The sequence below is a fragment of the Mus caroli genome, chromosome 5 (assembly GCF_900094665.2).
Source record: "Mus caroli chromosome 5, CAROLI_EIJ_v1.1, whole genome shotgun sequence".
Lineage (NCBI taxonomy): Eukaryota > Metazoa > Chordata > Mammalia > Rodentia > Muridae > Mus > Mus caroli.
Genome location: NC_034574.1, coordinates 97,296,557 through 97,307,338, shown reverse-complemented (window position 1 = coordinate 97,307,338; position 10,782 = coordinate 97,296,557). Strand labels below are relative to the sequence as shown.

Genomic DNA, 10,782 nt, shown 5'->3' with positions numbered 1-10,782 from the left:
GAATGCACTTCAAGTTGAAGTTTGTTCACTTTATAACAGTACAGTACGCATACATAAATACATACACACAATAATACCCCTGCAATCCAATACCTAGGAAGGAAAAAAATTAGTGTAGCATATTCAAAAGAAAATGCTTGATGTGGAGCCATCAGAATCAAGGAAACATGGCGTGCCTTGCTTCTGTGGAAGCTGACCGAGAAAAGGCCTGTCTACTCAGCAGTCTGTTGGAGGTTTGGTATATTCTAGGAAGTCAATGAATTCTTGTGAATTTCTTTTTTTTTTTTTTAGATTTATTTATTTTTATTATATGTAAGTACACTATAGCTGTCTTCAGACACTCCAGAAGAGGGAGTCAGATCTCCTTACAGATGGTTGTGAGCCACCATGTGGTTGCTGGGATTTGAACTCTGGACCTTCGGAAGAGCAGTCGGGTGCTCTTACCCACTGAGCCATCTCACCAGCCCCGTGAATTTCAAATACGGTACTAAGCCCAGGATTCTCTTCTACTTGTTCTCTACCTCTGGCTTCTCTACCAGCTTGGCTTTGTTTCTTCTGATCCCCTAGCTCTCAAAGGGCCAAGTTATTCAACAACTGGTGTGGTCACACGGGCGCCCTTAATCCCAGCACTCAAGAGGCTGAGAGCCAGTGGATCTCTGGGAGTCTGAGGGCAGCCTAGTTTACACAGTTAGTTCCAGGTCGGCCAGGATTATATAGTGAAAACCTGTCTTTGACAGACACAAAAACCAAAATGATATTGAGATATAGATGTCTCCTATAAATTTTGTGAGACCCTCTCTTAATGAAAACTACTGCTGATAGTCAACTTTTAGTGGATCTCTTCTGCAAATATATAAACCTACAATACCCAAGGCCCCTCACATAAAAATGAACTAAATTTGCATTATATGATTCCATTCTGATATATGACTAAGAATATTCTAAATATTAAGAATATTCTAGATACAACGTAAACCAGACCTCTACTTTTACAGAGCTTTTATGCACCTCAAAACTTTCTTAAAATACTGCTTCCCATGTACATATTTGCTTGAGTTAAAACTTTCACTACACAGTGAAAATATTCAGTGTTTGTCTTATTAGTTTTTTTAATATTAAATTTGGTTATAAATGAGACACATAGGAAAGAAAAATAGAGAAATTTCTATGCTAACAAATAATTGAAAAGTCAAATGTAGTAAGAATTGAAGGCCCCTTCCAATCCTACCTTTTTTTTTTTTTTTTGGTTTTTCAAGACAGGGTTTCTCTGTGTAGCCCTGGCTGTCCTGGAACTCACTCTGTAGATCAGGCTGGCCTCGAACTCAGAAATCCATCTGCCTCTGCCTCCCAAGTGTTGGGATTAAAGGCGTGCACCACCACCGCCGGGCTCCAATCCTACACTTTATCTTACAATTTATCTTTTGAGCTTTCCTTGCCAAATCTGAAACAAAAGCTAAATAACACAAAAATTAAATGATATGCTTAGTGCCACAAACTGGTATGGCGCTTAGCATCTATCTCAACTGTTCACGCACATTTTAGCACAGTGGCTACATACATACCCTTTCTCTGCACCCCAGAAAGGTTGCTGAAATACGACTCCTTCCTTAGAAGAAAGATATGCAGTAAGCTCCGAGTTACACCTCAGTGGAATGAAATGTCACGTTTTTCCTTAGCATCTCGCACTGGACTAATGCAGCAGAAAGTGGTGGCTCCACACAAACTCAGAGACTAGTGAAGGCTCTCCTCTAACTTCCAAACACTGTCACCTGAAGACACGGGCAGGGCACAACTCAGCGTACTTTCAAAGTTTTCTTCTTTCTGAACTCAATATTTACATCTAGATTTCTCACATGAGAAAAGTAAGACAACCTTCCTTGAACCACGGGTTAAGTTTACGGAAAATAAATTAAAGTGCAGAAAATTATAACAATTGGTCACAAAGACCAGCATCATAATGCAGCCGGGGTATATAAATACCGAACTTATCCTTGTCGTACTGGACAGCCACCTCTCAGTGTCTCAGGAACACACAAACACGTGTGGATTATTAGGCATGGACGTTGGCACTTCCATTTCCACCTCCACCTTCCAGGCCCTCTGCAGACTGGGAGGAAGGAGGGCGCGAGTTTCTGGGGTGCGGCTGGCCACCGAGTCCCACTTGTGTGCTTACACCATGACCTGTTTGCGAAGCTGCATCATCCGATTCCCAGCGCTCCAGCTCTTCCCGCACCAGGCGCTCCATCTGCTCTCTGTGGATCTCACTGTCCCGACCCAGTCGCGCATCCTGACAAGGGATTTAGAGAAACAATGGAAACCAGGGCAGTGTGTGTAGTACGTTATATATTCTACACGGAGAAGGGGTTAGAAATTTTAGGTGAAATGAGCTATAGTAACTTAAGACTGCAGATGGGAACAGTAAACGACAACAATTCTGAGCCAGTGGGATGACTGTATCTTCTACCCCGATGGCAGCGCTCTCAGAGGAAGGGGAACCTCTTGCCTTCTGATTACTATTTGATCTAAGGCTATATATGGAGGAAGAAAAGCACGGGATTAAGAGTTACAAAATGTGATGTGTTGAGAGCTTTTGGTGTCGCTTCTAGGAATTTGGCATTTGTCACTGGGCTCGAACAAGGAAGTAGGCTCAGATAAGAATATTAAAAACCATGGTCATGGGGCTTTGCACCTTGTGTGATCTCTCTGCTTACTACTTGTCTTAATTATTCCCTTGTGTGATCCTTTTGCTTACTACTCTGCTAGATTACTGTCTTGTGTGATCTCCTTGTTTACTACTTTGCTTGATTACTTTGTCTTTGATCTAAGAACTGACCATGTTTTTTTGGATGTACCTAGATGATATAAAAGCAGACTGGGAAAGAATAAAGCTGCTTCAGCCTCAGTACTGGCTGGAGTCAGGCTCTAATTTTGTCTAATTGTTTTTCTTCATTTTCAATCCTCCCTCCCTCCCTCCTTTGAGACGCTGTTGACTGACAGACCTGGCTTGGTCAGTGATGACAACCTTTAATGGGGTCTACTGAACTAAAGAATGTTTCTGCTCACAGGAGGAAAAAAAAATTTCTGAAAATAAACGGGAGCAATAGCAATGTTCATAACTTTTAGTACATTAATATTATATTGTTAATAAATATAATTTGTAACTCTATGTAGCCTTAAATAGCTTTTACTCTTCTTCAATACTTCCAGCTAAAAATTGTCATGGGTGAACATTTTGCATCCTTGGTGTCCACCTGTCAGCTTAAGCTCATGACTGTTTACCTCAGCCACACCATCCAGCAGCCGTCCTAACACCTCTCGTCTCTTCAGCTTGGCCCGCTCCATGATCTCCAGCTTGACAATCACAGCGTCAATCTTGGAAACGATGCTGCCAATGGAGTGCTCCATGCGGTCCACGCGCCTCACCAGTCTGCAGGGGACAACAGTGGGCAGAGCCTGTCACAGTCTCTGTCTCCTCAGCCCACCCGGTTTTTCCAATGGGGATGCCACCATAGCTCCTTCTTCTTCTTCTTCTTTTTTTTTTTTTTTTTTTTTTGGTTTTTCGAAACAGGGTTTCTCTGTGTAGCCCTAGCTGTCCTGGAACTCACTCTGTAGACCAGGCTGACCTTGAACTCAGAAATCCGCCTGCCTCTGTCTCCCGAGTGCTGGGAGTAAAGGCGTGTGCCACCACATCTGACCATAGTTCCATCTTAACCAATAGGCTAACCCAAAACACTCTCTACGTGGTCACAAGATTTATTGATAAACTGTAATAGGCCGGAGCAATGACCTCCATTCTTCTTGCCAATAAAATTGTGTCAAAGGCTTTTAAAAAAAAATCTATGTCCAACCTTTAGTCACAAGTACCGTTTTTTAGGAAAAGTTCTAGAGGAAATTCCATGTGCTACAAACACAGTCACATACACCGAGTTGCTTTTTAATACTGCAACACAGGACAGTAGCTACGCTAAACACCCAGAGGGAACTCATGTAAATAAATTATAGCTCATCTCTACAACACACATTGTACTGTGTCACAATCTTTCATGAAATGGAATCATAAATAAATAAAACTGTTAGTCGTGTGCTGTTTTATCATCTCACCATTTTGAATACAAATATTTAACTGCCTTAAATATGTCAAATGGCAATGATTTGAGTTCTCCCTTCCAGGCTCCTCTCTCCGTGATCCTAGTGGTTGAAGGGAGCTGCTGAATATGCTGGACCAGTATTCAGCCACTGGCTGCATGCCCTGGAGACAATGCTCAGTTCTCAATTGACAGTATAAGGATAGCTGTTCAAAACTACTTTTGTATTATTTTTTAAACTGCCTTCTCTGCCTCTTTTTCATTATGGACCGCACAATTTTAGGATTTTTTTAAAAAGATTTATTTATTTATTTCATGTATGTGAGTACAACATTGTAGCTGTCTTCAGACACACCAGAAGAGGGTATCGGATCCCATTACAGATGGTTGTGAGCTACCATGTGGTTGCTGGAAATTGAACTCAGGACCTCGGGAAGAGCAGTCAGTGCTCTTAATGGCTGAGCCATCTCTCCAGCCCCCTCAAAACTACTCTTAAAACCTCAATCCTTTTAAAGGTATAGAAATTTTCTTACGATCACATGACAGATAAAAATCATTTATTAGAAAGGCCAGCAAAGAAAAGTAAGAACTTGTGGCATTTAAAAATGCTCAACTATTTCTTCAAGTAATGTTTTTAACAGGTTTGCTAAGAAATACTACAAATTCAAGATACTCATAAAACTCAGAGAGGCACATCTGGATACACAGTGAAGGTGTACAAAGAGAAAAGAAAAAAAATGAAAGCACCAAGAAAACACTGATCTACAATGTTCAAAGAATCACATTGAGCTACATTCTCATCAGATACAACAAAGGAAATGAGAAGGAAATAAAATATGGTCGAGTAAAGAAAACTGGAGAGAATTCCCTGCTGGAGACATCCTTTATAGGAAGTCCTTAAGGAAAACTTCAGACTAAAAGCATAATTACATTCATCAGAATGATGACTTTTAAAAATGAACACCAATAAAGGTAACCATGTGAGTACAAACTAAACATAAACGACTTATTTCTTCCTTCACAGTTAAGAAGCAACTGTGTAAGACTTGTACGTAATAAGATTGTTGGACCTGTAACAAAAATGTAATATATTTGACAACTCCTCAGTAAAGGAGGTGGGTGAGAGCTAAGTTTTATTGGGGGAAGGAAATTATATTGAATGGTAACCTGAATCCAGAAGACAAATTTGAAGACAATGATGGTTAAAACAGAATAACATATACAATACATATATATACATATATATCAACAGAAAGTACAAAAGGAAGAGAGAAAACATAATCAGGATTAATATTTCTTTATCTCACAAGATTAAGTACCAATGACCCCAGAAAGCAGATACAAGTGCAAAGGCATCAATAATGACAAAGTGTGAAGAGTGAAACAATCTAATCAAAACTCAGCAATCTCCAAAGGAGATCCAACTCTATGATGCCCACATGGCTTAGTCTTTAATTACAGTTATTTACTGTGTGTGTGCACATGCTGTGGAGCGAGTGTGGAGATCAAAGGACAATCTATGGCCAGTGGGCTCTCTCCTTCCACCATGGGAGCCCTCAGGCTTACACTCAGGTCTTCAGCGTCTCTGATCACTGAGCCACCTCACCTACATGACACATATCTTACAATCAAAGATGCAAGATGTTGAAAATAAAGGGCCATGGTGTTAATATCATGCAAACTGCAATGGTAAGGAACAGAGTGACTCCAGTTATATTAGACAAAAACGTATTTAAAAAAAAAAAATCTCGGGCTGGTGAGATGGCTCAGTGGGTAAGAGCACCCGACTGCTCTTCCAAAGGTCCAGAGTTCAAATCCCAGCAACCACATGGTGGCTAACAACCATCTGTAACGAGATCTGGCGCCCTCTTCTGGAGTGTCTGAAGATAGCTACAGTGTACTTACATATAATAAATAAATAAATCTTTAAAAAAAAAATCTCATATTGACAGGAGGCCTAATCTATTAAAGACTTACTCATTACAAACATATATGCAACTGACAGCTTCAAATCACACTAAGCAGAACTTTCTTGAATTAACGGCACAAATGAATAACTTAATATTAGATATGGTTACCTTACTTTCAAAAGCAGATAGAAGTAAACAGGCATAAAATCAACACAGAAAGAGGAGATGAGAAACTGACAGGCACCTACAGAACAGTGAGCAGCAGCAGGATGAGCATTCTCCTCAATGACAGAGCCTGTGTTAGGCTGTAAGACATGAAAACACACCAACACACCCGTAAACGGTTACAAGGGCTCTGAGATCTGTTAAGACGATTCTGGCTGGAGGGAACGTGGAGAATGGTAACATTCTCTCTGCTTCCCTAACTTCTGATCATGGAGATCACTTTCAAAAGGAAAGATACTAGAGAACTTATTTGAAAGAAATGACATTAGTCATGACAAGAAGTAAATGTCTAAATGTCTAACGTCAAGAGAAGATGTATCATCTCCTTCTGATCCCAGTCAGCACAAACCTGAGGAAAACTTTAGTACTTACACTTGGAACTCTTCATAGGAAACCCCACTGGAGATGCTTCCCCTCCTCCTGGAGCTATGGCCACTGTCTTCGTCATCCTCCTCCTCAGAGTCATCCAGGCTTCTGGGGAAACTTCTGCTGCTCATCGGACGTGGTAAAGAGCTGTGTTCCAAGTCCAGGCCCTCCTGAAGAATATAGGGTCTTCCAGTGAGGGACAGATAGACCAAGACCTCGAAAAAATGTTTACCAAGGTCTTGGGCAAGCAGAAAATGGGGTGCTTGACATCAGGTCGGTACATTTTTTATTTCATAACTTGACAACATTTTGTATTAATTGACAACATTATAACTTGTATGAGTAAGCCAGGTAAATAAATAGGCTACTAATGTGTGCACTGAGGGTGTCGGGGAGAGAAGAGGAGAAAGGACTAATTAATATATAGAGATGCTGAGTCCTGTCATCCCCTAAACTGCTCACCCTCTCTTTCTCCAAGTCATCTCTCATCTGTTGATGCTCACGCTCAGTCAGTTCCTGGTCGCCGTCCTGGTCATATTTAGTGAATATGGCCTCAATCTCTGCATCTGTATGGCCCTTCCTGAAAGTATTGAGAAAACCGAAGTGAGTTTATTCGGCACATGGTCCAGTCCTAACACTGAAACATCAGAATGCAGGAGGGAGACATATAGCATGTTCCAGGAAAATACCTGCTTCCCCGAATGAAAAACATTTTTTTACCAGTACTTGGGGCTGAAACATCCTCTCATCACCAAGAATTAGCACATGGCCCTCACCCTTTCAGGTCTTGCCGAAGCTCATCAAAGTTTAGTTTGCCACCACCTTGCCGGAGACTCTCTGAAATGGCATCTACGGTGTTTCTTTTCAGTTTTAGTTTGACCAGTGCTTTTTGGCAGCCCTATTGAAAAAAGAGAAAGAAAAGAAAAACAAACGACATGGTTTTGTTTATTCCCCTTTTGAATTTTGTCTTTCAGTTACTGTGGAACTATTGAAAGTTCGATGCTTAGCGGATGATGGCTATTCAAGAAAAATGTGTTGGTGAAAGCAAGGAGTGTAATCTCAGTCTTTTATAAAACCTGAAGAAAATGTTCAATAAATCAGGAACTAAGAATCTCTTCCATATATTTACATATGTATATGTTTACATTTGAAATATAAAGAGATAAGTATATATCTTTGTAGCCCACTCTGTACTCCATATGTAACCCACTATGCACTCCATAGCTGTGTGCTCCCCAGAACACAGAGGAAAGGGCAGCAGCAATGGCTTGTTTATTTTTTTTTTATAATAGTAAGGCCTTTTGTTATAGGTAAAAACTTTTCTTTTCTTTTCTTTTCTTTTTTTTTTTTTTTTTTTTTTTCGAGACAGGGTTTCTCTGTATAGCCCTGGCTGTCCTGGAACTCACTCTGTAGACCAGGCTGGCCTCAAACTCAGAAATCCTCTGAGTGCCTCTGCCTCCCAAGTGCTGGGATTAAAGGCGTGTGCTACCACTGCCCGGCGGTAAAAACATTTCTTAAAGACAGTGAAATAAGGCTGAGCACTTTCAAGAAATTAGAGGCAAGCCTAAGGCAATTCGTCAGTGGTAGAGTACCTGCCAGTCACTGTGAGTGCAGGCCTCATGCTTAGCCGAAGGAGCACAGCAGAGACAATGATCAGCAGGGCCATCAGGCTGAAATTGTGCAGAGTGAACAGAATAATCACAGGGTAAATTAATTGTTCCATGGCTTTGAATTCCCTCATTAAAGCATTTAAACATGCCCCTGGTATGAATTGTACATTTACAGAAACAGAAAACCAAGCCCAATATTTACTGAGTATGCAGAAACTTAAACCACTAAGAGCTCTGAAGAGGAAAATGTTGAACTTCTTTGTAACATAACCAGAATTCTGAACACGGCTTGTCTTCTATGATGCTGTCACCTCGCCTAAACGAGAGCTGAACATACTTGCTATATGTTGGTGAATTATCATACCCTCCCTACAGGAAGATGAGCTCCTGACATTGTTTTCTTTTTCTCATTTCTTATTGAAAAGTATTTCCTCTGTTTGAATGGGAATGGTCTCCATTGTATCATATATTTAAACACTTGGTCCACAGTCGGTGAGGACTATTACCTCACTGTCTTAGTTAGGGTTTCTACTCCTGCAAAAACATCATGACCAAGAAACAAGTTGGATCTCATGGAGGCATTTCCTCAACTGAAGCTCCTTTCTCTGTGATAACTCCAGCTGTGTCAAGTTGATACAAAACTAGCCAGTACACTCACTATTAGGTATGGCCTTGTTGGCGTGTCTCTAGGGGTAGATAGACCTACAAAAGCTCACACAGTTCTCAGTCTCTCCTCTACTTGCTGATAAGATATAAACTCTCAGCTCCAGTGCCATGGCTGCCATCTGCTTTCTGCCTGCTGCCACACTTCCCACAATGATGGTCATGGACTCACTCTAGGAAACCATAAGCAAGCCCCAATGAAATGCTTTTCTGCTAAGTTTCCTTGGTCACGCTGTCTCTCCACAGCAATGGAACAGTAACTGAGAAACCCCTCTGGAGTTAACATGATATTTATTTGCAAACATAATTCTCTCTCCAACATGTTTTCATCATAATGTGCATTATTTATTTTGTGATACACTGATCTTCACTAAGTTGTTTTAGCTGTTTACCTGAATCTGTCAAACAGAGGCTGTGACTCCCTTCCCACAATGAGGTGTTCCTTCTACCAATCCATTTCCTTTATGCCCTTGTTTCTCTGCTCTGTGTTTATCTCTACTGGCCCATTCTCTTTATCTCAGCCAAGCTTTTTACTCTTCTACCTTAAAAAATATTATTGAGCTGAGCAGTGGTGGCGCATGCCTTTAATCCCAGCACTTGGGAGGCAGAGGCAGGCGGATTTCTGAGTTCGAGGCCAGCCTGGTCTACAGAGTAAGTTCCAGGACATCCAGGGCTACACAGAGAAACCCTGTCTTGAAAATCTATATATATTATTTTTATTTAAAGCTTTTCACTCTTCTACCTTAAAGTATTATTTTTATTTATGTGTATGTATGCATGTGCAAGCACACATGCATGTGGGTGCCCATAGAGGGTACAAGAGGGTCTCAAAATCCCCAAGCTGGAATTACAGTCAGTTCTGAGCATCCGTGAAGGTCTGGGAACCAAACCCAAATGCTCTGGAAAAGCAGCGAGTGCTCATAACCACTGAGCCACCTCTCCAGCTCCCCTATTCATTAAAGCACAAATTACATGGATTATCAGGGGAGACAAGAGAGCAACAGTATGTGCTTGGTGGTAGACGAACTCAACAGAGCCTGGCCATTGAGTACGATATACATGTTACTTAAGTGGTAATCTGCAGGCTACATAGCTAACAGTGGAGTTTGTACTTGGTGCTGTTGCCCACAATATTTTATGACAAAACAAATTTTAACCCCATTGTTGAAGACCTGATGTTATATAAAATAGCGTAATAGCTGAATTTTATAAATATCAAAACTCTGCTATGGGAAATGCTTATATACACAATACAAAGTAGTAAAACACTACCAATTGTGGTGCCGAATCCGAGATGACAGGAATCCAAGGTTCTACCAAGGGACTAAAACAAAATCACAGACAAGGTGGCTTGGGCTTGAGTGGGGAAGACATAGAGGAGCAACTCTCCCACCTGACACAATGAGGGGGACAGCTTGTGTCCTTGCCCTGCTTATCTATTTCTATGTCAGTTTCGGCCTTTAAGCTAAATGAAGCCACAGTGAGAAGAGCAAAGCACTTCCCTACCCTGCCCTTCCAGCTCACAGCAGTGATTACACGCTTGTGGAGGAGGTGCGGACGACATTCTTAGGCCCCCAAGCTGTGGCCTTGATCCAGAAGCTCTTTCTTGGGGCTCTACAGCTGTCACAGAAGGCTTGGGGTAAGTGGGGGGTGACTCTTTTCCTTCTGCCTCAGATGACTGAGACAGAAGACCTGGTAATAGATGTGAGACCCTTACAGTGTGTTGTGAACACAGGGCTCCAGTTCACTGAGTAAGTAAGAACCAAAAAGCTTATTCTAGAATCGAATTCAGACCATAAAAGGACCCTCAGAATTTAAGGCCTAGCCTAGGTATTAAGCTTCCCACCAAAGAAAGCATTTCAACTATTTCTGAAATAAAGCAACCTACCCATTACTTCAAATAACTTCAATGAATCAACGTTG

General features: G+C 41.2%; 1 protein-coding gene across 1 annotated transcript in view; it reads right to left on the bottom strand.

Moving 5' to 3' along the window:
- Nucleotides 1-1,313: 1,313 nt before the first annotated feature.
- The window catches only part of Pkd2 (polycystin 2, transient receptor potential cation channel), a 41,908-nt gene continuing 32,439 nt past the window's right edge, over nucleotides 1,314-10,782 (bottom strand). The window contains exons 11-15 of the mRNA XM_021162290.2: nucleotides 7,363-7,484; nucleotides 7,049-7,166; nucleotides 6,593-6,756; nucleotides 3,280-3,427; nucleotides 1,314-2,287 (exon numbers count right to left, since the gene is read on the bottom strand). Of these exons, the coding sequence (XP_021017949.1) occupies nucleotides 2,051-2,287; nucleotides 3,280-3,427; nucleotides 6,593-6,756; nucleotides 7,049-7,166; nucleotides 7,363-7,484 (789 nt within the window). The 3' untranslated portion in view covers nucleotides 1,314-2,050. The remainder of the gene's footprint in view (nucleotides 2,288-3,279; nucleotides 3,428-6,592; nucleotides 6,757-7,048; nucleotides 7,167-7,362; nucleotides 7,485-10,782) is intronic.